The following is a 21,544-nucleotide window of genomic DNA, read 5'->3' as shown; positions in this document are numbered from 1 at the left end:
CTCATACACACCCTCTGAACAGCTGGCAGTGTACGGGGACATACGGAAGTCAGAGGGAGTCTGATCTCTCTCTGAATCGTTTGTTGTCACAACACAAACATTATGGACAACATCATTCGAACAAAACAATTTGCTGTACAATGATAAACATATTTCAATGATTGGTGGCTCACCTGAGTTCTGAGTGACATCTCTGCAGTCATTGGAGATGTCCGAAGAAAACATGTTAATTCTGGTCATGTGATCCTCCATTTTGAGATGAGTTCTAATATCTGAACTTGATAATTAAAGGTTTAAGTTTCCTCTCCTGTACAAAGTGTACTTCTGTAGTTGCCTGGCTGGATCAAATCATTTTATCAAGTCATGTATTGACGCATGCAACGCCCTAAAAAAATTTATAAACAAATGAACCAAGGGAGCTTACATTTCTCCTATTCGCTTCAGGAAGAGAAAAGGAAAATGAAAACTGGAGTTACACAAAGTCTGCTCGCATTGGGGTTTTAAATTCAATCCATTTATCACAAATTCTACCAAACAAATTTGGTAGGATTTGTGTTTTTGGACCCTCAAAGAGTAGGTTAGTTTTTCCAATTTAATTATCTCCAAAATTATGCCGTACCAATCTTCCAATGTAGGTGGTCCTGGATTTAACCACTCCCACTTACTTCCCCAAACACAGCATTCCTGAATCGGTGTTCAGCATCCTTCCCCTCTATGTCTTGAACAATGAAAGACCAAAAAATGTATTGTCAACCATCACAAATCCCATCCATATTCCCAGTCAGCCACAAATCGCCTTGGGTTTTAAAATGTTGTCCCACTCCCATACACCGGGTGATTATTACATCGCTGTTATTATTAACAATAGGCCAAACAAAAAACATACATAAATACAGCTCGCAGGTCCAATCACCTAATCTCTGTTCACGTATCCCCCTCTGTTGGCCAGAGTGTACCTGTGCGACTGGCCCTCCCATAGACTGTGTATAAAGAGGGCCCTCCTCAATGTAAGGTCCCTCTCTAATAAGTGTTTTATACTGAATGCTCTTATTTCTTCATCCAATTTAGACATTTTAGTTTAGTTGGTGGCCATTAGTTAGTTTGGTCTGTTTATCATTCTTCATATAAAGTTATTTCAAGTTGAAGTGCCGAAGTAACAGCAAATGACTTTTACAGTCAGACGTTGTCATTTGTGGTTCTTACTGAAGTTAGTCCCTGAGGCCAGTAAAACCTCTGACCGTCCTATTTAACCACATGGTTTGATGCCGGAGAACTCAATATGAAATGTCCGACAGCACTGTAAGGCAACATTGAATGAAATAGCTAAAAGCATGGGGTGTCTGATAAAGAGCTTGGGCAGACTGTGCTGTGGCCTGTTAGACCTGTCTGGCTGTGTGAAAAGCGAGGCATAGATTTTGAGGTATTGCATAAGCGCAGTAATAAGAATGCAGATCTAATAAGTGAATTATATTTCCATATGGAGGGTAGATATAAGGAATGGATGCAGATATTTACAGATGGATCAAATGACCCACACACAGATGCAACAGGAGCTGCAATTGCAGTACCAAGTGTTCAGTTTGGACACAGTAGGCGAACACCAGATCATGAATGTGTATGCTGTTGAGATGTTTGCCATGGTGATGGCATTAGAGTGGGTTGAGCATAGTAGCTGCAATAATATAGTAATGTGCAGTGACTCTGCATCAGCCCTTACAAGTATCAAAACAGGAGAAGCAAAAAACAGGAAGGCATCTACATTCAGTACAGAGCAGAGTAAAGAAGTAAAGAAGCAGGGGAAACAAAAGGAAGGAGCAAGTATCAATAAGCAGACTAAGGAAAGGGTACAGTAATTTGAACGACACCCAATTGGATTGTGTGAATATTATCAGGAGGAGGAAACAGTAAAACACATACTTATGTCATGTGGGAAATTCGTACAGGAAAGACAAATAATGATGGATTATCTTCAGGGAATGGGACGGGCTGGGGCCAGTGTAAGGAGTAGTTTAGAATTGTGATTGTGCACAAGGGAGGAAAGGTATTTTTAAGTTTTTAATTATGACTTCACTGGACAACGGATATAAGATAACGGCATAATGAGAGCATGAAACCTAAAGGTGGCAGTCATGCAACATTCTGGATGCCAGCTGCCGTAAAAGAAGAAGAAGAAGAAGACATTGACCCGGATATGACATCATAAGCGCAGGACCCAAACTTTAGCTTGTAGCACAGCAGCTAATTAAAAGCAGTCGGAAGCTCCTTCTTTTTTATGTTTTACCGCCCTCGACATTGATATGGAGTTTACGCTGGATTTATAATTACAGGTAATAATCTCACTTTATGTTTAACTGTGGAAAACGATTCATTTCTCGGGACCGCTACTCAGCCAAATAGTTTTTCCATAGCAGAAAGCTAGCAGCTAGCAGCTAGCAACAACACATAGTGTTTACCTTTATTTAATGGACGCAGTGCTACTGTGATGATTATCACCGATCTGTTCTTAACTTTGTTAACTCCACTGCTGTACAGCACTTTTAAATACTTAACATTGTTTGTAGCTGATAAGCAGATATGTCGCCTTATCAAATTGAAAAATGTAATTCTGGAGATGTAAACAGTAATGGATGGATGGATGGGAATTCTTGTGTTACAGCAGCAAGCTGTCAGGCACATATCACTCCCTAAAGGACTCACTCCACTAAATCTATAAAGTATAAAAGTCAAAGTAAAGTAATGTGCATTATATAATCCAGTAGGTGAAGTAGTGAAGGAAATCTCATTTTATTCCACACAGTTTGGACTAGCATACTAAACACGTGATGTGTTTAGTAAAGATACTTGCTTAAGATAAGATATGTAAATATAACATTTAGTAAAAATAAAAATGTGAGTAAAAATATTATATACAAATAAGTATAAATAATGCTAGATATGCACAAGGCAGTATTGCACAACCTGCAGTACAGGTAGGTTTGACAGGTTTCCACCCCGATCCACTTTGCGAACAGATTAGTTTATATGGAAAACAAAGTTTAAATAATAAAATGGCATGTTACTGTGTCGTTGATCGCTGATGTCGTCCTTCTTCAGTGCTGAGGGAATGGTCTGACTGCTGCAGCACCAACAAAGATGCACAGCCGTCTGCAGGAGCTGAAGAAGGAAGAGGAGACTCTCCTCAAAATCAAAGTGATGCTACAAGACCAGCTGAACAGACTGAAGGTGAGTGGGTGTTCAGGATAGAGTGGGTCAATGTTTGTTATACCCGGTGTTTATGTATCCTGTGTTCACTATGTGTTTCAGTTTGAAGAAGGGGCCTTGAAATCTATCATTAACGCTCAATCAGAAGAGGATGGAGCCTCTCAACGCCTGTCCCCAGAGCCTGAGGTAAACGCCTACACCAGGAACAACCCTGCTACATGCTCATAGATCAGTCTGTATATTCTCACCAATAGCTTTTCTCATGTTTGTTGAGTATTGATCATTTGAGTTTGGTATTGGTTGATATTTGCATGATTAGTACACTATGCTTTTGTACATTCTTGCTAGAGATGTTTTACAGTTTGGATAACCTCATTGATTACATTTACATTCATGCAAAAACAAAAACAAAAATTGAAATGGTGAATACAGAAACAGGTAACATGTTAATTATTGATAAAAAGTCAGCTTTATTTATGTAGCACTTTTAGAAACACTCTCACAAAGTGCTACACAATAAGCAAAACAACAAACCAATAAAAATACACAAACAGCCCTGATAAAATCAGGAGTGTTGAGGTATTTCTATTTGGAGCCAGTATAAAATTTCTATATTTTGAGATTTTTTTAAACTTTAAATAAGTAGTGCGCAGAGCCACAGAACTCATTATTCATTTAATTTTCCCTGCTCTCTGATGTTTTAATATTGCCAGGCAGCATTTATAAAGGCCGTTGTGGCAGTTACCATTTGTTATTGATCATTTGTAAACACCTTTTGTAATGCCCTTGCCGTCGCCCTCTGTGAACGCCACTTCATGCACCTGCACAGTATGATCAGTGTTGTGCCAAAGAGTGATTACAAGTAGCTTTTTCCTAGTAATCATTACTGTCTAAGATAAGATAAGAAGATACTTGATTCGTACCCTTGGAGAAATTCCAGTGTCCAGTAGTTCACGCTTAAAATATATATATAAATACACCAATGGTAAAATGTTGTCCACATCATTCTCAATTTGGAGTTGCTGAGCTATAGATTATTTTTTAATTCAGGGGAATAATCAGATTCTTCCAGTGCATTCTAGCAATGCAGAGACCAAATTACATAAATGATGGAATTCATTTTCTAAACTAAACATCTTGTGATCACTTTGAAGGGTGTCGGACATTTTTCCCTCTGAATTAGAAACGTCTCTGAATTCTGCTACTAACATACCATAATTGAGCTTTTCCTCAAATAAAGTAAAATACATTATGATGATAGAACTTTATTTCAAACATGTCTATATCTATTGTCTAACAGTTGTAGAGTTACATTGTCTCTAATGACTTGTTTTATATTTCAGGTTCAAATTAACCTTGATGATGAGAGCGAAATCAATCAAACCAAACTGCTACTGAACGCCGCTGTAGATTATGACATGGAGGAGGAGGAGGAAGAAGACGACGATGATGATGAGGGGGATGAGGAAGATGAATTAGATGATGACAATGAGCTCAGATTTGTGCCTGAGGAGGATGAGGACGAGAACGAAGACGATTACTGAGATCCTCAGCATTTTATGGGGCTTCTATGTTTGCACCTCTGAATACAGCAGTTTCTTTGTTCACCTGTTTTGTATGATCACTTGGTAAGTTTAATTTATTTGGATGAAGTGAGTTACAGTGTAATGACGTGCCGTAACAGTATCCTCTCCTTTGCCTGATTTCATTTCCTTTATTTCAAACCATGTCCGAATTCATGTGTCAAACTTTGTGAAAAACCTTGAGAACTGTCTCACTGAAATGCAGTCGGACAGTGTTATTAGATGCTTAATAGCTTAGTGAATATGTTGTGCTAAAGATAAGAAACTGAACTAGTTCACTTGAGAATCAGATGTCGAGATGTGTCTGTTAGCATGAAATGTATGGCTGGGCCATATAAGAATATAGTGTGTATGTATTATGGAAGAAATGATCATTGTAAGCACAAAATAAAATGTTTTGAATAGGGTTCACTGGACTGATCTTACAATGAATACTTCTGTGTGGATAAAGAGATACCATCCACAAATTACAGGTTTCCCTTATAAACTGTGGTTAACAAAGGACTTAAAACATATCCTGAAATGTAAAGACATTTTCTCGTCTGAGACACTTAAAGAAAGCAAAGAGGTTAATTAAGAGGTCAAGAGAACAGTGAGGCAGACTGGATTAGGCCTTAAGAATAAAATAGATGAATGGAATCATTGTGACATGCAGGAATCCAAATAACCTCGGGGACAAACGCCAATTTAGTTCCTAAATCCATCCATACAGAGAATATCACAGATGATAATCAGCCATGCAAAAGAAATCATTTCTTCATTTTGGGAACTTGGTGTTCCATTTTAAAGTGAATACACCTTCGGGCCCAGATGAAATATGTGGAAGGACAGTCAGGACGTTAAGATACTGTGCTGATAAACTGAGCCATGCTTTTCAAACTCTATTCTACCGCTTAGACTTGGGTTAATTGTTCCTGATCTCTGAAAGAATTCCAACACCATCCTTTTCTCAGAGTACAGACCTAAAACCTGACTTCTGACCCACAACACTGACAACCAGTAATTGTGAATGTAACTGGACCATCAATTTTTTTTGCACAATCCTGGGAAGTGTGTCGACAATGCAAAGTTATTTATTTTGATCTCACTTACACAACAGTACTTTTTGTCGACTTCTTGTCCCGGACATATTGTTTTCAGATTCCCTCTCAGATACTCTGTTAAGGTAACACCTGTACATTAAACTGTCCCAACCTGACCCAGGCCAATGGGTAATGCAGTGCCAACACTTTCCACTCGCCAACCATTCAGCATTTTTCTAAACATGTGAAACAATGCAGCGGGCCCCACAATGAGGCCAGCTTTCACACTGACAGCAGGGACAGCTCTGGAGAAGCGTGGTGCAACATACAATAGAGAGTGCACCAACAGATATATTCAGCTTTCTACACGCGCTCTGCTCTTCCAGGAGGGCTCCCACACACCCACAACACAGGATCAGCACACCCTCTGCGAATGAATTCTTCATAAGGTACACGGGCTGGTTTACATCGTATTCTGTACATTTGATATTGTGAATCAAATTTTATGGAAATATGATTAGAGATTATTATTAAATAGGATTTGTGCTGGTAATTTGAAAGACTTAATTGCAGGAGAATCAATTTATATAAAACCATTGAAAAAAGCAATTTTTTCAATGGTTTTATATAAATTGATATTTGATCATTGTGCAGTATCAGTTAAAATCTTATGCATCACGACCATTTCAGGATGATTAGATTCTAAGATAAACATTGTATGTGTAGACACGTGAAGTGGAAATCAAAGTTAATTCTGTTTATTCTCTCCAAGTTGTCAGCATTTAAATATGGACATGAATCTTCACTCTGCAAAAATGAATTGCACATTTCCTTCTAACTGTCAAATAACGCAGGTTTGGTGTATTGCATGTGGTCCCTTTGTGTGGTAAAGTCCACCCTTTGTCTTGTGATGGTGCAGCGTAAATATATCAACCTCTCCAACATCAACTTTGCTTACAGAGGTGAAACCATAGTTTGTATGGGATCTGTCTGCCTCAGCAGGTTGAGCTCACACTCCATTGAGTTTGAATAGGGGGCATTTGGCTCGGCACTGAGGGACGCGGAACCCTCGTAGTGCATCAGGTCGGACCCTTCCAGAGCGTTCAGTGAGATTGAGAGATTGTATATTTTAGATCATTTCAGGACAGAGGTTTGTAAGCATTGTGTATTTGTGATCTGGATATCCTGCAACACGTTCCATGAGTTGCTGCTGAATGGCTCTTGTGTGTGTGCAGACGGCTTTTGAGGGACTGGAGGAGAATCAGACAGTGACAGCGCTGCAGGTTCAGAAGTACCATGCGGCCCCGCTGTGCATTCGCTGTGTGCCATGTGTTTATGTTGGTGCTGTGTCTGTCTGCGGCTGAGGACTTCGACTGGACAAAGAACGACCACGGCTCCTTCTATTATGGCACTTTTCCGGCTGGTACGCCCAAGTTGTTTCTTTCTTTTTTTTTTTACCTTCTGCAGTTATAGATACTGTTCATTTGAATTATTCAGTAACTGGTGATATTGTTCCTCCCAAGAGTCAAAGTTGAACGGCTGATGTTGTATTTTGTAGGATTTTCGTGGGGTGCCGGCAGTTCAGCCTATCAAACAGAAGGAGCCTGGGACAAAGATGGAAAAGGACTGAGCATCTGGGACGTGTTCAGTCACAAGAAAGGCAAAATCCAGCAGAATGACACAGGGGACTCCTCCTGTGAGGGCTACTACAGAGTCAAGGTGTGGTGGGGGGGGATCATGGGTGGTGTGTCTGAGAGAGATGGAGAGAACAGAAGGAGAGGAATGTAAAACAAACGTCTCACTGCATTGTGCTTGTGTGTTGCCCAGGATGATGTTTCTCTGATAAAGGAGCTGAAGCTGAACCACTATCGCTTCTCCATCTCGTGGCCTCGACTCTTCCCCACCGGCATAAAGTGTGAGTCACTGCAGCCCCTTTAAAACTCAGGAGGTTTTTATTTGCCAACAGCTGAATCTGAACATTCATGTTGATTTTAATCACAATCTGCAGCCGACCATATCAATGAAAGAGGAATACAGTACTACAGTGACCTGATTGACCATCTGCTGGAAAACAACATCACTCCCATCGTCACTCTGTATCACTGGGATCTTCCCCAGGTTTGGATGCAAAATACTGATGAGCCTCATATTTTGCTGCAGAACTTTAGTTTACTGAAACACTAAACTCTCTGCTTTTCTAGGTCTTACATGAGAAATACGGCGGATGGCAGAATATCAGCATGGTCAACCATTTCAATGAATTTGCCAACTTGTGCTTTGAAAGATTTGGTAACCGAGTCAAGTATTGGATCACTTTCAACAATCCGTGGGTAGGTTCGAAATAAACACCCACCTCAAAGCATTACTGGTTACTCTATTGCATGCATCGTTGTTGCACTAACACTGTTCTGGACCACAGTCAGTAGCAGTCGAAGGCTATGAGACAGGCGAGCACGCTCCAGGACTGAGGCTGAGAGGAACTGGTGCATACAAAGCTGCCCACCACATAATCAAGGTATATGAATGAAGAAACAATATTCAATTAAACAATAAGCAACCCATGATTACTTTTGACTGAAAGGTAAAAATCTTTTTCACAGGCACATGCCAAAGTGTGGCACACTTATGATACACAATGGAGGGCGAAGCAAAAAGGTAAACAAGAGCTTTGAGAGTAAAACACATTGTCTTGATTCAGTATGTGTGAGTGCTGCGAGCTGCTCTTCACCTCTGCAGGTCAGGTCGGCATCTCTCTGTCCGGGGACTGGGGAGAGCCCGTGGACATCAGCAACCAGAAAGACATCGAAGCAGCTGAGAGATACGTCCAGTTCTACCTGGGCTGGTTCGCCACGCCAGTCTTTCACGGAGACTACCCCCAAGTGATGAAAGACTTTATCGGTGAGTTGAATTGTGAGCAGTGAATCCTGAAATAATGTGCGTCGCTAGTCTAATGAAGTGATCGGTGGTTGTGATGCAGGAAGGAAGAGTGTGCAGCAGGGCCTCGGGACGTCTCGACTGCCCACCTTCTCCCCCCAAGAGAAGAGCTACATCAAGGGGACCTGCGACTTCCTCGGCATCGGCCACTTCACCACCCGCTACATCACCCAGAAGAACAACCCGTCAGGCCGCGGCAGCAGCAGCTACTTCACCGACCGCGACCTGGCTGAGCTGGTCGATCCACGTTGGCCTGACCCCGGGTCAGAGTGGCTCTACTCTGTGCCCTGGGGTTTCAGGCGCCTGCTCAATTTTGTCAAGGTGACAACTGGTGTATAATGTAGAGTAAAGGAAGCACAGCAGGATTGTTGACCCCAGAACCCCAGTTATATCAAACTGTCTGTACATCATCCTTATTTATTTCCTGTTTAGACTCAGTATGGAAACCCAGCGATCTATGTGACGGAGAATGGAGTCTCTGAGAAGATGTTGTGCACGGAGCTGTGTGACGACTGGAGGATACAGTATTTTAAAGACTACATCAACGAGATGCTGAAAGGTGAGTGAACTCATGCATATTTTACAACACGATTAAATGAAAGCCTATTTCTTTGGGTCTTTAATTCCGTGTCTAATCCAACCTGTCTGCTCCCCGTGGTGTCGCTCAGCTATAAAGGACGGGGTCAACGTGAAGGGCTACACGGCGTGGTCCCTGCTGGACAAGTTTGAGTGGGACGAGGGCTACTCCGAGAGGTTTGGCTTGTACTATGTGGACTTCAGGAATAAAAACAAGCCTCGCTATCCCAAAGCTTCTGTTCAGTTTTACAAACGCATCATCAGCTCCAATGGATTTCCCAATCAGAGAGAGGTGAGAGAAAAGGATGCAAACCTACTTCTAATCCTTTTTTCACAATTAATATTACACATACACATTAACTAATTGATGAAGTGGTTAACAATCTATGTATGTCACAAATATAAGTCAGTGATGATGTGTAATTGCATGCTAACCCTTCACAGGTGGAGAACTGGAGGAGGAAGGCAGTTGAGACCTGTTCTTCCAGCAACCAGCTCCTAGCAGCAGGTAAGTTCATCTCTAACATCCCCGACCTTATCACTTATCAGAGGTGAACAACTAGCTGGGGTAAACAAATAAAGATTCTGCCCTAAATATATCAAAAACTACAGAATATAGTAAAGTATAATTATAATTTGACTATAATTTGACTTGAATGTGTGTCGCTGTTCTTGGAGCACCTCAGAAAACAAATTTATCAGTTTATTCTGGAAATATAAAACAAGATTAAGAGAATTCCCCACAGAATATCTGAGATATCTTCTTTGTTTGCCCCTCCAGCTAGAAGAAAATCCAAGGAACATGCAGAAATGCCAAAGGTTTGGCCAGTGCATGATGAAGTTTAGAACTTTGGTATTTGTCTTCTGTTGATTTAATTTATTTTTTCCTCTTGCTTTGTGATTGTGTTTTAAAATGTGACTAACAGAGTTGTGCCTCTGCAGTTTAACACCTGCCTTTCAAACAAGCCTTTGCTCCTCGTAAACACAGTGGAACTACCTCTTTATTGGTCCTCAGTTTTACTGATGTGATTAAATCAAATTTGGAACCAATAACAGCCCTGATTTTACAACAGCTTTGACAAAAACTTAGTAAACATAAAGCTGATCAGTGGACCTCCATGAAGCAGAACTGTAAATTTAATCAAATGAAATCCTACCAGTGAAACGGTCTGATATATGTGAAATAAATTTAGAAAATATGACGTCAACATGAGTTTTAGGAACAGGATTCAGCCACGTTTGCTGATGACTGCTCACAATAAACAACATTTAAGAGAAAAGATTGGATTTAGAGATATTTTGCTGTGGTACTAACGCTGCCTCCTGAAATATTCCCCAGTAGCTGCATGCAGTTCTCAAAGGGTTAAAGTGCCGTTAATCAACTCTGAGTCATTTCTCTCTTTTTATTAGAGGAACAGCGGAGTACTGCTGCCAATATTCTAAGACTTATACATGGTAAGGAATCACTCATTCCAACTGCAAATTACATAGAGGGTGATTGGATTTAGGGGGAAACAATATTAACCCTTTGAGTGCTGTGCTTGAGCCTGTTGACTCGCTTCATAAGTGTCTGAACATTATAAAAATGCTAGTGAGTTAATGTGTGTGCATTTGTGTGCTTTGTGCTTTGCAGACCCTCTGACCAGCCACATGGAGATGGTCACTGAGATTGTTGTTCCCACCGTGTGCACCCTCTCTATTCTGCTCAGTGCCATCTTCCTCATGTTCCTGCTGCGGCGGCGGAACTAGAAAGTGTGCATGTTGACAATGACATCGACACACATATGAACACACAAACACTCCTGTTGTAAATGCATCATCTCTTTAATGGACGTGTGTGAACATAAATGCATTATTTGAACTGAAGAGAAGCGAATGACAGACTTCATTTATTTGACGTGTAAACAGTGTTTGCTGTAAAACCATTGGTTGAGCTGATAATTCATTTAGTTCCAGACACTGAATAGCCCTGTAACAAGTTGGATTCTCTTATTAAAACTGCTGTGGAATAAGACCATTGCAAACAGACCTGATGAAACTACAGATTTTCTTGTGTTTTCATTTGGTTGAAACTGGGAGTTGTTCAGCGAAAAAGCAATCTCCACAAACCGCTCTATTGAATACGAAAAAATCCTCCGATGTGATAATAATAAAGTTAGAAAAGCCACGACAGGGTCAAAGAACATATATACAAAGGACTGAAAGTTGTTCATTGAAAAAAGTTAACAAGAAAGTACATCATATTAACAGAAAAACCTATAGTGCCCAATATAGGTTTTAAATTGAGTCTGATATTTCACCAATGACAATATCAAATATGAAAATAAACATCTCCTTTGTCGTTTTGTTGTGTAAGTTCATGCAAAGTTGACAAGACTGCAGCACACCATGGTGGAGAAGAAGGCGGGATCCTCACTGTCCCCATTCACCGTTTCATTTGGGTAATCTAAAGACACAACAGAGATAAAATAGTTAGCATTGCTTTATCTGGGGGGGGGGGTTACTACTCGCAAATGAATAGCAAAACCTATTTGGTGCAAAGCATGAAAGTCACCTGTTTCAAGCATGACATGATCAACCAGTGGTCTGTCGCTGAGCTGTAACGACGTCCTGACCTCACGAGGACCCTGGCCACTGAAAACCTCGGCTCCCCACAAAACCGGTTGCTCTCTGTGGATCATTAAAGACGAGACAATGGTCCAATTTAACAAAATGCATATTGGGTGATGTGATAACAAGAGGACACCTCAAACTGGAGTTCGAGGAGCTTCTGTGAATGCAGAGGCACCACCGGAGTCATGAGCACCCCTGAATACACTGTAATGAATAGCAGTGGTTGTAATTCAAACCAAATCTAAGTGGTGAGATAAAATCAAAAGGACGCAGTTAGTGTGCGAAAGGTTCCGCGTCTTACTTCTGGTAAAAATGGCTGATCAGAGCTGGTTTGATTTGGAGTTTGAATTCATGTTCCTCGTCATATGGGATTGTTTTATAGTGCTGCAAACACGACCTGTGCAAGAGGAGAGGACACAAGATGTTCAATTATCTCATCTGGATGTCACCAATACAAACAGATACTTTGGATTCTCCTACAAGAGAAAACTATTAACTTTATTTACTGAGTGAGAAGGAACAGGCGGTCGAAGGGCAGACTCAGAAATGTGCTGCAGGTCACAATTATTTCCAGCAGGTGGTGCAGTTTTCTGAGTCGGATCACTTGCTCCTGTAGATCAACCTCGGTGCTCAGGTAGTAACACTGCAGAGTCAAATACTCAAAGTCAGTATTTCATTAAGAGTCATTTTAAAATAGCAATACAAAGTAAAAGTTGAGCTCACCAAGTGGTTTAGAGTTGCCAATTCTTCACCTGAGAGAATAAAAACAATAGTTGAATGACAAAGCAAAAGTTGAGCTTGTTGATTATAATGCAGTTATATAATTATCACTATAAAGAGTAGAATGGCACTCAGTGAAGCACGTACCTCCACCAAGGCCCAACTGTCCCCTTATATTCAATCAAGCTGCACCAAATTTCAAACACTCATAGATATCAGTCCCTGAGATGTGCCTGATTTTATATTCATCAAGATCCCTGGAGTTTTCTCCAGGAAAATTGTGAAAATGGTGGAAATGATTTTCCTGGATCCACCCCCTGATCCACCAAAAGTTAATGGGTTCTTCCCTGACCCATACCACATCCTTCCACCAAGTTTCTTGGAAACCTGTTCAGTTGTTTTTGTTTGACATTGCTTACAACCAAACTTGCAAACAAAAACAAAAAAACAAACAGACAGGGGTGAAAACCTCCTCCTTGGCAGAGGTAGAAATAAAGACGGACAGATTTAGACCGAGAATCAAGATAAGTCAGAAGTTACCAATGAGGTAGTTAATGTAATCCTTTCTCATCTTGTCCAAACCCATCTCCAGCAGCATGTGGACAGGGGTGACTCCTGTGAGAGACACGTGGTCGATCTGCTGGTGGTAGGACTGCAGGATGATCTTGCTGAGGGAGCTGTTGCTGTCTCTGTGAATCTGAGAGAAGTGACACAAGACAAAGCAGAAATGTTCACGGACAACAACCTCCAGTATTTTCCTTGTTGAAAGCAGTTTCTAGAAGCTGCATCCTCCCATACCCATGGTTTGATGTCTCCGCATCTCAGGGCTTCGATGACGAGTTTCAGACAGTCTCCAATGTCTTGATATGAAGTCACACCTGAGATGGAAAAGAAAACATGAGAAAATGATTGTTGTTGCCTGATTATAATATTACATCAAATTATTTTTGGATTAGGAAAATGACTCACTCTTTCTCATGCGAACCCACAACTGTTCCACAAAATCTAAATCTCCTCGTTCCAAGAAAATGTTGAAGATGGGAGTGTCTGTCCCACACTTCATCTTTGTGCTCTTTAAGAAATTATGAAGAAGATGGAAAGCTACTATATTCTGAAATGAATACATTATGGGAAGGTCTATTGGTTTTGATATTATCATACCTCAGTTGTGTTTGGAGCCTGATCCTCTAGAGTCTTTGCAGTATTCTGTAGCTCTGAGAGAATAAAGTAAAAAGAAAAACATCCTCTTAATAGACTGTTAATAGTGGTGAATCACACTAAGGGTGCATTCATATAAGAAAATAGAAACCTGCTAGGTAGGCCTTGGTAAGATTTACAGCTGATGTGCTTTCCAAAGGTTCCATCCATTCAGTCTCACCAGTTCTCAAACCATCAGCAAGAGTCTGAAATAACAGGACTCAGATTTATTCAGTTGTTTCTATGTGTATCGATGCTCAGTCACTCATCTCAGGTCACTGAAGGACTCAAACCTGAAGAAACTCCAGCTCCCTGTACATCTCGAACATCGGGCTTCTCATGTCCCCACTGGTTACTTTGATATTCTGCATGAGAACAAATATTCAGCAAGAATCATATTTTGGTAAAAACACTAAACTTTATTTTGAAATATGATGAAAAATTCACATGTATGAAAAGTATTTTATGTAAGAGGAGCATTATATTCTCAGTGTAATAGCAGCTTACCAGTGTAGCTGTAGAAGAGAGGGGGGGGGTCTCGAGGACACTCTCCACATGACTCCATTTGAAATCCACTGTCACGCTGCTCTGTGACTCAATCACGGTGTTTTCAACAACTGAGGAGCCGAACAAGTGGAACCTGGCACTGCCTTTAATTCCCATCTAGAGGTAGAGACAGATGTAAGTGAAGAAATGTTCCTTCACACTGACTGAAAAGAGAGGACGTACACTGCACACTTACCGAGGAGGGGTGATGCCTTTTCTTGTGCTCTTGTTTAAGCTCATCCAAGGTAATGAAAGTTCTTTTATCTATCGCTGCACCTAAAAACATTCAAGTCGGAATGAAACTAAATCTAAGAAGCATCAAAACCACACCGGAATTAATTATAAACAAATATTCACTAATACTGATAATGTTTCATGGGTGTTTTAGTGAAAGAGGTATGGAGCAATTGAGTTATACCTTTGCAGGTAACGGAGTACAGTTTTACACCAGATACTTTGCTGCCTATGCAGACTGTCTCCGCCCCAAACCAGGTTGTTTTAGCAGGATCAGACATGTCGCATCGCACCCACAGAGGGTTTAACGCAGGGTTGTTGTCCACAGCTGACACATTAGAATTTTGAGCTAATGTGTACCAAGACAGTAACTGCCTGTAAAAAAACATTTTGGCACGTCAGCTACAGTGTAGTAGACACAAAGGTTAGATTAACCTATTTGAATTTGCTTCATGTGAAGTTTCATAGCAATGATTACCTTGCTTTCATGATTGTGAGCGGCTGTGGTCCCAGGTCTGTATTAAGTACACTAGCATCATTAGCGTCATCAGCATCATCACCAGCGCAGTTTGAATTCTCAGTTATTTGATCTTCATCAGCTTCACTTGTTTTGGGGACCTTGTGAAGAAAGAAATAAAAACGTGAGAACTGGTGAGAGGATTGAGAAGGGTGTATGGAAAAAAAACGCACCAGTAGATACTTGTATCTTGAGTTACATCCAATGCTTTTACAACGGCTGAACGATTTTTGAAAATGTTTTAACCATGATTGTCTTGCTTAGAATTAAGATCATGATTTTATCCCGTTATTTGCAGTGTTTTCTTCTGGGTTCAATTTTCCTTTTTGTTTTAAAAATGTTTTCTCTGCAACAAAAAGTTTTATTTGCTTTTCTCTCACTTGCTGTTTCACTGCTGGTTTCCTGCTACCTTGTCATTGGTTGTCATACGGAGTGAGCAAAAGTAATGCAGCATTAACGGGTACTTTAGATTCTTTGGGAGAGATTGGGAACGAGTGTTTTGATGTAGCTGATCTCCGAAATAAAAATGCATCATACGTGTTGTCAGAAATAAGATCACATGTACGTGACAGTCAAGATCAGGATTTTGATACAATTAATCATGTAGCAATACAATGGTGCATTTGTGACCCACATTAATGTGTAAAGTAGAGTTAAATGAATGGCTGTTAAACTGAGCATTTGATTTACATGTTACATTGTAACACTTTTCTGTGGCTTGCAGTTTGTTTAGTGCATTAACGTAACTCACAGCTTTTTGACAGATGAAGACTGGCTGGTTACCACAGTACATATTCACCACAGCAACTCTGTCTCCATTCATCTTTAATATTTCGACGTCCTCCTGAAACAGATACGGCATCAACATCAGTGATGCAGCAACCAATCATTTTCATCATCAATAAATCGACACATTATTTTCTCGATGTATCGTTTCATCTATGAAATGAAAAAAAAAAAACAACACCAGTGAAGAAAGCCATTTGCAACATCCTTGAGCTCAAGGTATTGTCACTAAACATTGTATTTTGTCAGACCAAACACTAAACGTAATAACAAGCATCTGACTTACATGATTAACATTATAAGACTTGGAGAATCAGCCTAATCTCAAATTTGAGAATATGGGACCATTGAAATATTGCATTTTGTATTAGAAATTACCTAAACTACAAATTGATTATCAAAATAGTTTGCTATTCATTTCCTTTTAAGCTACTAAATGAGCAATCGACTCTTCTTTGCAGCTCTAATCATAAACATGCTGTAACATAGACATACAACGGAGCCCCTGAAGTCCCAAAAGATAATATATATGTTGATCTTGTGTGCACACTGCACAAGACAAATAAGTTGTGCACACAGAGTTAATATCTGCGTAGTAAAGACACTAAGTTGCCTTTATAGCTTTTAAGACTTTGTTAATTTAAGTATTGTGATCGAGCCTGTTTTCCTTCAGTATGCGCAGCAGATGATTCCTGACGATCCTGTGTCTTTGTGCAAGAGCAAGAACAACTTCATAGTGTGACATTTCCAGGTGAAAATAAAACTTGATAAACTGAGTTTTCTCCATGTTATGGTACAAATGTGGTGACTGTGTGAAACTCAGTGATTAAAACACAAACATCTTCTATAAATAAATAGATGATGTTCCCACAAGATAAATATCTTGTGCACTACAGCATAATAACTTGTTCCCACAAGATAATAATTTAACAAGATAAATAATATAATCTTCTGGGACTTCAGGGGCTTCCGGGAAACACCGATCTGTGACAGATTTTACATTAAATAAAATGAAATTACCTCGTGTGTAAATGGATGGTCGCTCCCCTCATCTTGAAGAGATCTGAAACCAGAGACCAATTCACTTCAGCGAGTGTTTTAGTGCTTCGCCAACTGTCTAGCATCAACTTGACGTCAACGTTAGCTAAAGTATAAGCTAATTTAATAACGTTTTAGATGATCAAACTCACCGGAGGATATTAAAGAACTCCTTTGCGCTGGATATCACCTTCGAGCTCATCGCTGAGTAACACAGCCGAGCTTCTGTCACCGAGCGAACTGCGGACAGAGCAGAGGAACGAGCTCAAAACACTTAAACTCAAACTGACGAAAACTTTCTGTTGCTAATGTTGATGTTTTGAGTCTCGCGCGCTCGCTCTCAAACTGTGACGTCATGGGGTCAGAGGTAATCCCCTTGTCTTTTTTAAATATACAGAAAATAAATGTATAAATACGTATTTAAAAGGGCACACACACTCTGGTATATATAAAAATAAAATGTAAGCAAATTTAAAAACGTTCTGCCAAAAAAAGAAATTGGTTAAGAAAGTAGTTCGGTCTTTACGCCTCGCCTTCGCCAACATGGAGTAAAGAAGTAGTCCCAGGTGCAGCAGCAAACTTTGGAAGTTTTGTTTAAACCTGAGCGCTTGAATAATAATAAATGGCATCTTTATTATTTTATGCACTGATTTAAGTTGTATCGCTTGTCTTTCTCTAGGGTCAAGAAAAGTATAGTCGCGATAACGCGCTTGACGGAAGTAGTATGCTCCGAGGCGGAGGCATAAAGCATTCAAGGAGCTTCACCCACTTCCTTTTCACTGTGGCCGCCATAGCAAGAGGAGTGTGTTCCCCGGCGAGCCGAAAACTATCTAACGAAAATGGTGAGAATTAGGCTCATTTTACCTTCAACATACTTCACTATACGTATGTGTCATGTCGGTGTTTGTGCTCAGCGAAAATGGCCACACGGTCTGTCCTTGTTTAGGCTTAAGTTTAGATTTAATTGAGCAGTGAACGTGGAAAGCTCCCGGCTAGCTAAGCTAACACGAGGAGCCATTTTGGACGAGTCGCTTCAGTTTCGCAGTTACACGTGTGGCTTCAGTGGCAGCGCGGACACCAGCAGCCAGAAGTTACCACACATGTTCACTGCGGCTGTGTTTTTATTTAAGTAAACTAACCGGTGTCTGGTGCTTGTCTCTTCGTGCCCTAAGCAGTCACTGTTATTAACAATGAAAAGGTTTATGTTAAGATTACCTTGCTATGTCACATTAGCATACTTGCGCTAAGCTAAGGAAACCTCATTCTCCGGCCATTTGTAGTAATACGTGGCATCAATGAGCCTGACTTGTAACATGTGGCCATATCTGTTAACGTAAGGTAGGAAGGGGGTTTAATATAACAGCATAATGACTTTTTAAACCCGTGTTTTGTAGATAAGTTCGTTTTCACGTGCTATCTGTCCTGATGGCCTGCAACCACAATACGTTTTCTGCAATACCTCATTCATTAAGATCAATCGCAACATGATATTACTGTGTTCACCGCAAATTCATCAGAATCAGAAATACTTTATTGATCCCAGGGGGCAATCATGTAGCTGTCTGAAGTTTAACACTCGTTTCCGTTCTGCTTCCTAGGCCTGTGCCCGACCCCTGATATCGGTGTATACCGAGAAAGGAGAATCTTCCGGCAAAAATGTTGTCATGCCTGCCGTGTTCAAGGCTCCAATTCGCCCTGATGTTGTGAACTTTGTTCACACCAACATGCGCAAAAACAGCCGCCAGCCTTATGCCGTCAGTGAACTGGCCGGTGAGTATTTCACTGCATTACACTGACCTGGCATGTTGGACCAACTTGTTTTTGACAATGAGTAGCTTGTTGGTGTTCTTGGATAAAATGTGTTCGTGATTTAGATGTGTAATTGTGTATTACAGGTCACCAGACCAGCGCCGAGTCCTGGGGTACAGGAAGAGCTGTGGCCCGTATCCCCCGTGTGAGAGGTGGTGGTACTCACCGATCTGGCCAGGGTGCTTTTGGAAATGTATCCTTTTGGCCACAATAGAACCTTTGCTGTTTTAACTCTCTTTGGTATCACTGAATGTGCCACTGCAGTCGAAATTGTTAGACTTGCTATGATGGTGTAATTTGCGACTTACTCTGTGATCAGTGACAGATGCCTACTGTCATATGCTGGAACAGATGGCTGACGAACATTGAGTCTGAGCAGGTATTCAATACTTATGAATGTACTTATAATGTACATTAATGACTTATTAAACTCCGGCAGTTGTCAAACCTCCTTGACTATAGTTAAGATGTGTCGTGGAGGTCGCATGTTTGCCCCCACTAAGACTTGGCGTCGCTGGCACCGCAGGATCAACACAACCCAGAAGCGTTATGCCATCTGCTCTGCCCTGGCAGCTTCTGCTCTTCCTGCACTTGTGATGTCCAAAGGTAACATCCAGTAAATGTTTTTTGTAGATTCGCGAAAGTAGTGCATAGAGAGCCATAGAAATAATGCTGCAAATATATTTTGGGTAGATATAAACGCTTAACTTGCCATGATGGTGTAATTTGCGTCTGATCCAGTGAACAGTGACGGTAGCCTGCTGTCTTTAAGCTGTCACTTGGTATTGATGTGCCTTAAATTCTGAGCAAGCGCTGGTAAAACCTGTATCTGAAAATTACAACCGATGTGTGTGTATCTTTGGTTGATATTGATTTTTCTTTTGTCTGTTAGGACATCGCATTGAGGAAATCCCAGAGGTCCCACTGGTGGTTGAAGACAAAGTTGAGGGCTACAAGAAGACCAAGGAGGCTGTGCTCCTGCTGAAGAAGCTTAAAGCCTGGAATGATATCAAGAAGGTAATTTTACTTGGATCATAAGTGAAAGGATTTAAGGTTTCAACTATTGTGTGATCTTCAGAAGGGTGATAAGTCAGATTTATAATTGTTTTTGTACCCAAACCATGTCTAGAATTGGGAAAAAATGTACTTACTATACTCAAAGTTTTAGCTTTAATGATTTGTGATCATTAACATATTGTATGATCAATATAGGGACTATATAGTCTTTTTCTCAAACAGGAAATAACGTTGTACATGTACTGTTTTAGGTCTACTCCTCTCAGCGCATGCGTGCCGGTAAGGGTAAGATGAGGAACCGTCGAAGGATCCAACGCAAAGGGCCGTGCATCATCTACAACCAAGATGCTGGTGTCACCAAAGCCTTCAGAAATATCCCAGGTGTGATTGACTTTTGTATCTGATTATTGTCAATATTCTTTGCATTAAGTTTTGCTTAAACAATTTATAATCACTTGGCTTTTATGTCTTTTTTGAATATTGACTTATCACAGGAACAGTATGTTTGATATTCACTGATATGAAATGAGAGTGATGCTTGTTAGTGGTATAGCCAGTGGCACTGTACTGTCTTCCAACACAAAATATACTGCTGTATTTATGTAGTGGTCCAAGTTTAAATTATAGAATATTCAATTTTGTGATAACTGAACTGTCATTTCAATCATGTCAATTGGCATCATTAACTATAGCTTTAAATGGGGAAAAAACATGAAACTCTTAAGAAAAGATTCAAGATGAAGCCCCATCAGCCTCTGTGTTAAATCATTGCTTGTGCTGTAATCTGCAGGCATCACTCTGCAGAACGTGAACAAACTGAACCTCCTGAGGCTCGCCCCTGGTGGTCACGTTGGACGCTTCTGCATCTGGACTGAGAGCGCTTTCCGCAAGCTGGATGAGCTGTATGGCACCTGGCGTAAACCCGCCACCCTTAAACTGGGCTACAAGTGAGTATTGAAGTAGTGTTTTCACCCTGTGGCACAAATCAAACTGGTGTTGAACATATTTCAGTGATGAGCTTTCACTTCATGGTCCGTGTTTTTGAATCTCTGTGATATTATAGAAGGTCTGAGTTCTGTTAACTTAAGACTGGTCCATTTCCTTAATATGTTGTTTCCACACATTAACATGCTGTCAATGTCCCTTCTTTCAGCCTCCCAATGCACAAGATGACCAACACAGACCTAAGCAGGATTCTTAAGAGTGAGGAGATCCAGAAAGCACTTTGTGCACCCAAGTAAGCACTACTCAGTTTATAAGTTTTAAATGTTTCATGGCTGGTCCAACATGATGAGTTACTACTTCAGGTCCGTGTTTCTGAACCCTGATAACAAAAGAAGTTCTGAGCGACGCTCTGGGCTAATTGCAAACTTTGTTGTTTAGTAGGTCACAGTTAAGAATTGGTTTTATTGTCATTACAGCAAGAAGATCAACCGCAGAGTTCTGAAGAAGAATCCTCTGAAGAACTTGAGGATAATGCTCAAACTGAACCCTTACGCCAAGACAGCAAGACGTAATGCCATCCTCAAGCACGACCCTTCGGTAAGAAGTGCATCGGTTCAAGGTGGAAGCAAAAATCTTAGATGTTATCGATGTAACTAAAACATTGTTTCTTCCTTTAGATCAAGGCCAAGATGCTGAAACCCAAGAAGAAGCCTGGCAGGAAGGGAGCACCTAAAAAAGTCAAGGCATAAATTTATACTAAACAGACTTGAGTTCAGTGATAATAAAACAAGGATTTCAAATTTATG

At 40.5% G+C, this 21,544-nt stretch overlaps 4 protein-coding genes and 4 non-coding genes across 11 annotated transcripts; 7 read left to right on the top strand and 1 right to left on the bottom strand.

Annotated features, from left to right (window-relative positions):
- The first annotated feature begins 2,165 nt into the window (after window positions 1-2,165).
- snapc5 (small nuclear RNA activating complex, polypeptide 5) lies at window positions 2,166-5,193 on the top strand. Its single transcript, XM_034588005.1, has 4 exons — window positions 2,166-2,327; window positions 3,094-3,222; window positions 3,304-3,387; window positions 4,545-5,193. The coding sequence occupies exons 2-4, from the start codon at window positions 3,133-3,135 to the stop codon at window positions 4,743-4,745; spliced, it is 375 nt and encodes a 124-aa protein (XP_034443896.1). The 5' UTR covers window positions 2,166-2,327; window positions 3,094-3,132; the 3' UTR covers window positions 4,746-5,193.
- A 1,861-nt stretch (window positions 5,194-7,054) lies between these two features.
- On the top strand, window positions 7,055-11,349 carry lctlb (lactase-like b). Of its 4 annotated transcripts, XR_004614118.1 has the most exons (15): window positions 7,055-7,229; window positions 7,365-7,525; window positions 7,634-7,721; window positions 7,815-7,924; window positions 8,008-8,136; window positions 8,226-8,321; window positions 8,407-8,461; window positions 8,543-8,704; window positions 8,784-9,061; window positions 9,173-9,299; window positions 9,409-9,608; window positions 9,761-9,824; window positions 10,098-10,169; window positions 10,727-10,771; window positions 10,950-10,991. XR_004614118.1 is itself a non-coding variant. In XM_034587997.1 (14 exons), the coding sequence occupies exons 1-14, from the start codon at window positions 7,103-7,105 to the stop codon at window positions 11,063-11,065; spliced, it is 1,758 nt and encodes a 585-aa protein (XP_034443888.1). In that variant the 5' UTR covers window positions 7,055-7,102; the 3' UTR covers window positions 11,066-11,349. The 4 variants fall into 4 exon arrangements, 3 of the variants coding, with proteins under 3 accessions (XP_034443888.1, XP_034443891.1, XP_034443890.1); XM_034587997.1 differs by lacking the exon at window positions 10,098-10,169 and having other exon boundaries at window positions 10,950-11,349; XM_034588000.1 differs by lacking the exon at window positions 10,727-10,771 and having other exon boundaries at window positions 10,950-11,079.
- Window positions 11,350-11,637: 288 nt separating this feature from the next.
- On the bottom strand, window positions 11,638-17,430 carry zwilch (zwilch kinetochore protein). Its single transcript, XM_034587996.1, has 18 exons — window positions 17,120-17,430; window positions 16,950-16,992; window positions 15,895-15,987; window positions 15,105-15,244; window positions 14,811-15,001; window positions 14,589-14,668; window positions 14,354-14,509; window positions 14,140-14,211; window positions 13,959-14,052; window positions 13,811-13,863; window positions 13,619-13,721; window positions 13,448-13,527; window positions 13,190-13,346; window positions 12,653-12,681; window positions 12,436-12,572; window positions 12,231-12,326; window positions 11,871-11,986; window positions 11,638-11,762 (listed from the first exon to the last, which is right to left on the bottom strand). Exons 1-18 carry the CDS (start codon window positions 17,167-17,169, stop codon window positions 11,674-11,676), a joined length of 1,779 nt encoding a protein of 592 aa, XP_034443887.1. The 5' UTR covers window positions 17,170-17,430; the 3' UTR covers window positions 11,638-11,673.
- Window positions 17,431-17,661: 231 nt separating this feature from the next.
- LOC117763105 (60S ribosomal protein L4-B) lies at window positions 17,662-21,542 on the top strand. Its single transcript, XM_034588004.1, has 10 exons — window positions 17,662-17,809; window positions 18,566-18,737; window positions 18,863-18,969; window positions 19,244-19,382; window positions 19,669-19,793; window positions 20,045-20,174; window positions 20,584-20,740; window positions 20,947-21,030; window positions 21,215-21,335; window positions 21,416-21,542. The coding sequence occupies exons 1-10, from the start codon at window positions 17,807-17,809 to the stop codon at window positions 21,485-21,487; spliced, it is 1,110 nt and encodes a 369-aa protein (XP_034443895.1). The 5' UTR covers window positions 17,662-17,806; the 3' UTR covers window positions 21,488-21,542.
- LOC117763914 lies at window positions 19,057-19,154 on the top strand. Its single transcript, XR_004614268.1, has one exon. It is a non-coding gene; the product is annotated as a small nucleolar RNA SNORD16 (small nucleolar RNA).
- LOC117763916 lies at window positions 19,486-19,585 on the top strand. Its single transcript, XR_004614270.1, has one exon. It is a non-coding gene; the product is annotated as a small nucleolar RNA SNORD16 (small nucleolar RNA).
- On the top strand, window positions 20,799-20,869 carry LOC117763905. Its single transcript, XR_004614260.1, has one exon. It is a non-coding gene; the product is annotated as a small nucleolar RNA SNORD18 (small nucleolar RNA).
- On the top strand, window positions 21,076-21,143 carry LOC117763912. Its single transcript, XR_004614266.1, has one exon. It is a non-coding gene; the product is annotated as a small nucleolar RNA SNORD18 (small nucleolar RNA).
- Window positions 21,543-21,544: the final 2 nt, after the last annotated feature.

The sequence above is a fragment of the Hippoglossus hippoglossus genome, chromosome 6 (genome assembly GCF_009819705.1).
Source record: "Hippoglossus hippoglossus isolate fHipHip1 chromosome 6, fHipHip1.pri, whole genome shotgun sequence".
NCBI classification, from domain to species: domain Eukaryota; kingdom Metazoa; phylum Chordata; class Actinopteri; order Pleuronectiformes; family Pleuronectidae; genus Hippoglossus; species Hippoglossus hippoglossus.
The sequence above is the reverse complement of the archived record's forward strand: the minus strand, read 5'-3'. Positions and strand labels throughout refer to the sequence as shown.

Coding starts and splice junctions, on each gene's coding strand:
- snapc5 (XM_034588005.1), top strand. CDS start 3,133: ATGCACAGCCGTCTGCAGGAGCTGAAGAAGGAAGAGGAGACTCTCCTC. Junction 3,223..3,303: donor ACCAGCTGAACAGACTGAAG/GTGAGTGGGTGT, acceptor TATGTGTTTCAG/TTTGAAGAAGGGGCCTTGAA. Junction 3,388..4,544: donor GCCTGTCCCCAGAGCCTGAG/GTAAACGCCTAC, acceptor TTTATATTTCAG/GTTCAAATTAACCTTGATGA.
- lctlb (XM_034587997.1), top strand. CDS start 7,103: ATGCGGCCCCGCTGTGCATTCGCTGTGTGCCATGTGTTTATGTTGGTG. Junction 7,925..8,007: donor ATCACTGGGATCTTCCCCAG/GTTTGGATGCAA, acceptor CTGCTTTTCTAG/GTCTTACATGAGAAATACGG. Junction 8,137..8,225: donor TCACTTTCAACAATCCGTGG/GTAGGTTCGAAA, acceptor TCTGGACCACAG/TCAGTAGCAGTCGAAGGCTA.
- zwilch (XM_034587996.1), bottom strand. CDS start 17,169: ATGAGCTCGAAGGTGATATCCAGCGCAAAGGAGTTCTTTAATATCCTC. Junction 14,669..14,810: donor GTACTCCGTTACCTGCAAAG/GTATAACTCAAT, acceptor GAATGTTTTTAG/GTGCAGCGATAGATAAAAGA. Junction 12,573..12,652: donor TGGCAACTCTAAACCACTTG/GTGAGCTCAACT, acceptor TTGACTCTGCAG/TGTTACTACCTGAGCACCGA.
- LOC117763105 (XM_034588004.1), top strand. Junction 19,794..20,044: donor CCTGGAATGATATCAAGAAG/GTAATTTTACTT, acceptor GTACTGTTTTAG/GTCTACTCCTCTCAGCGCAT. Junction 21,336..21,415: donor TCCTCAAGCACGACCCTTCG/GTAAGAAGTGCA, acceptor TTCTTCCTTTAG/ATCAAGGCCAAGATGCTGAA.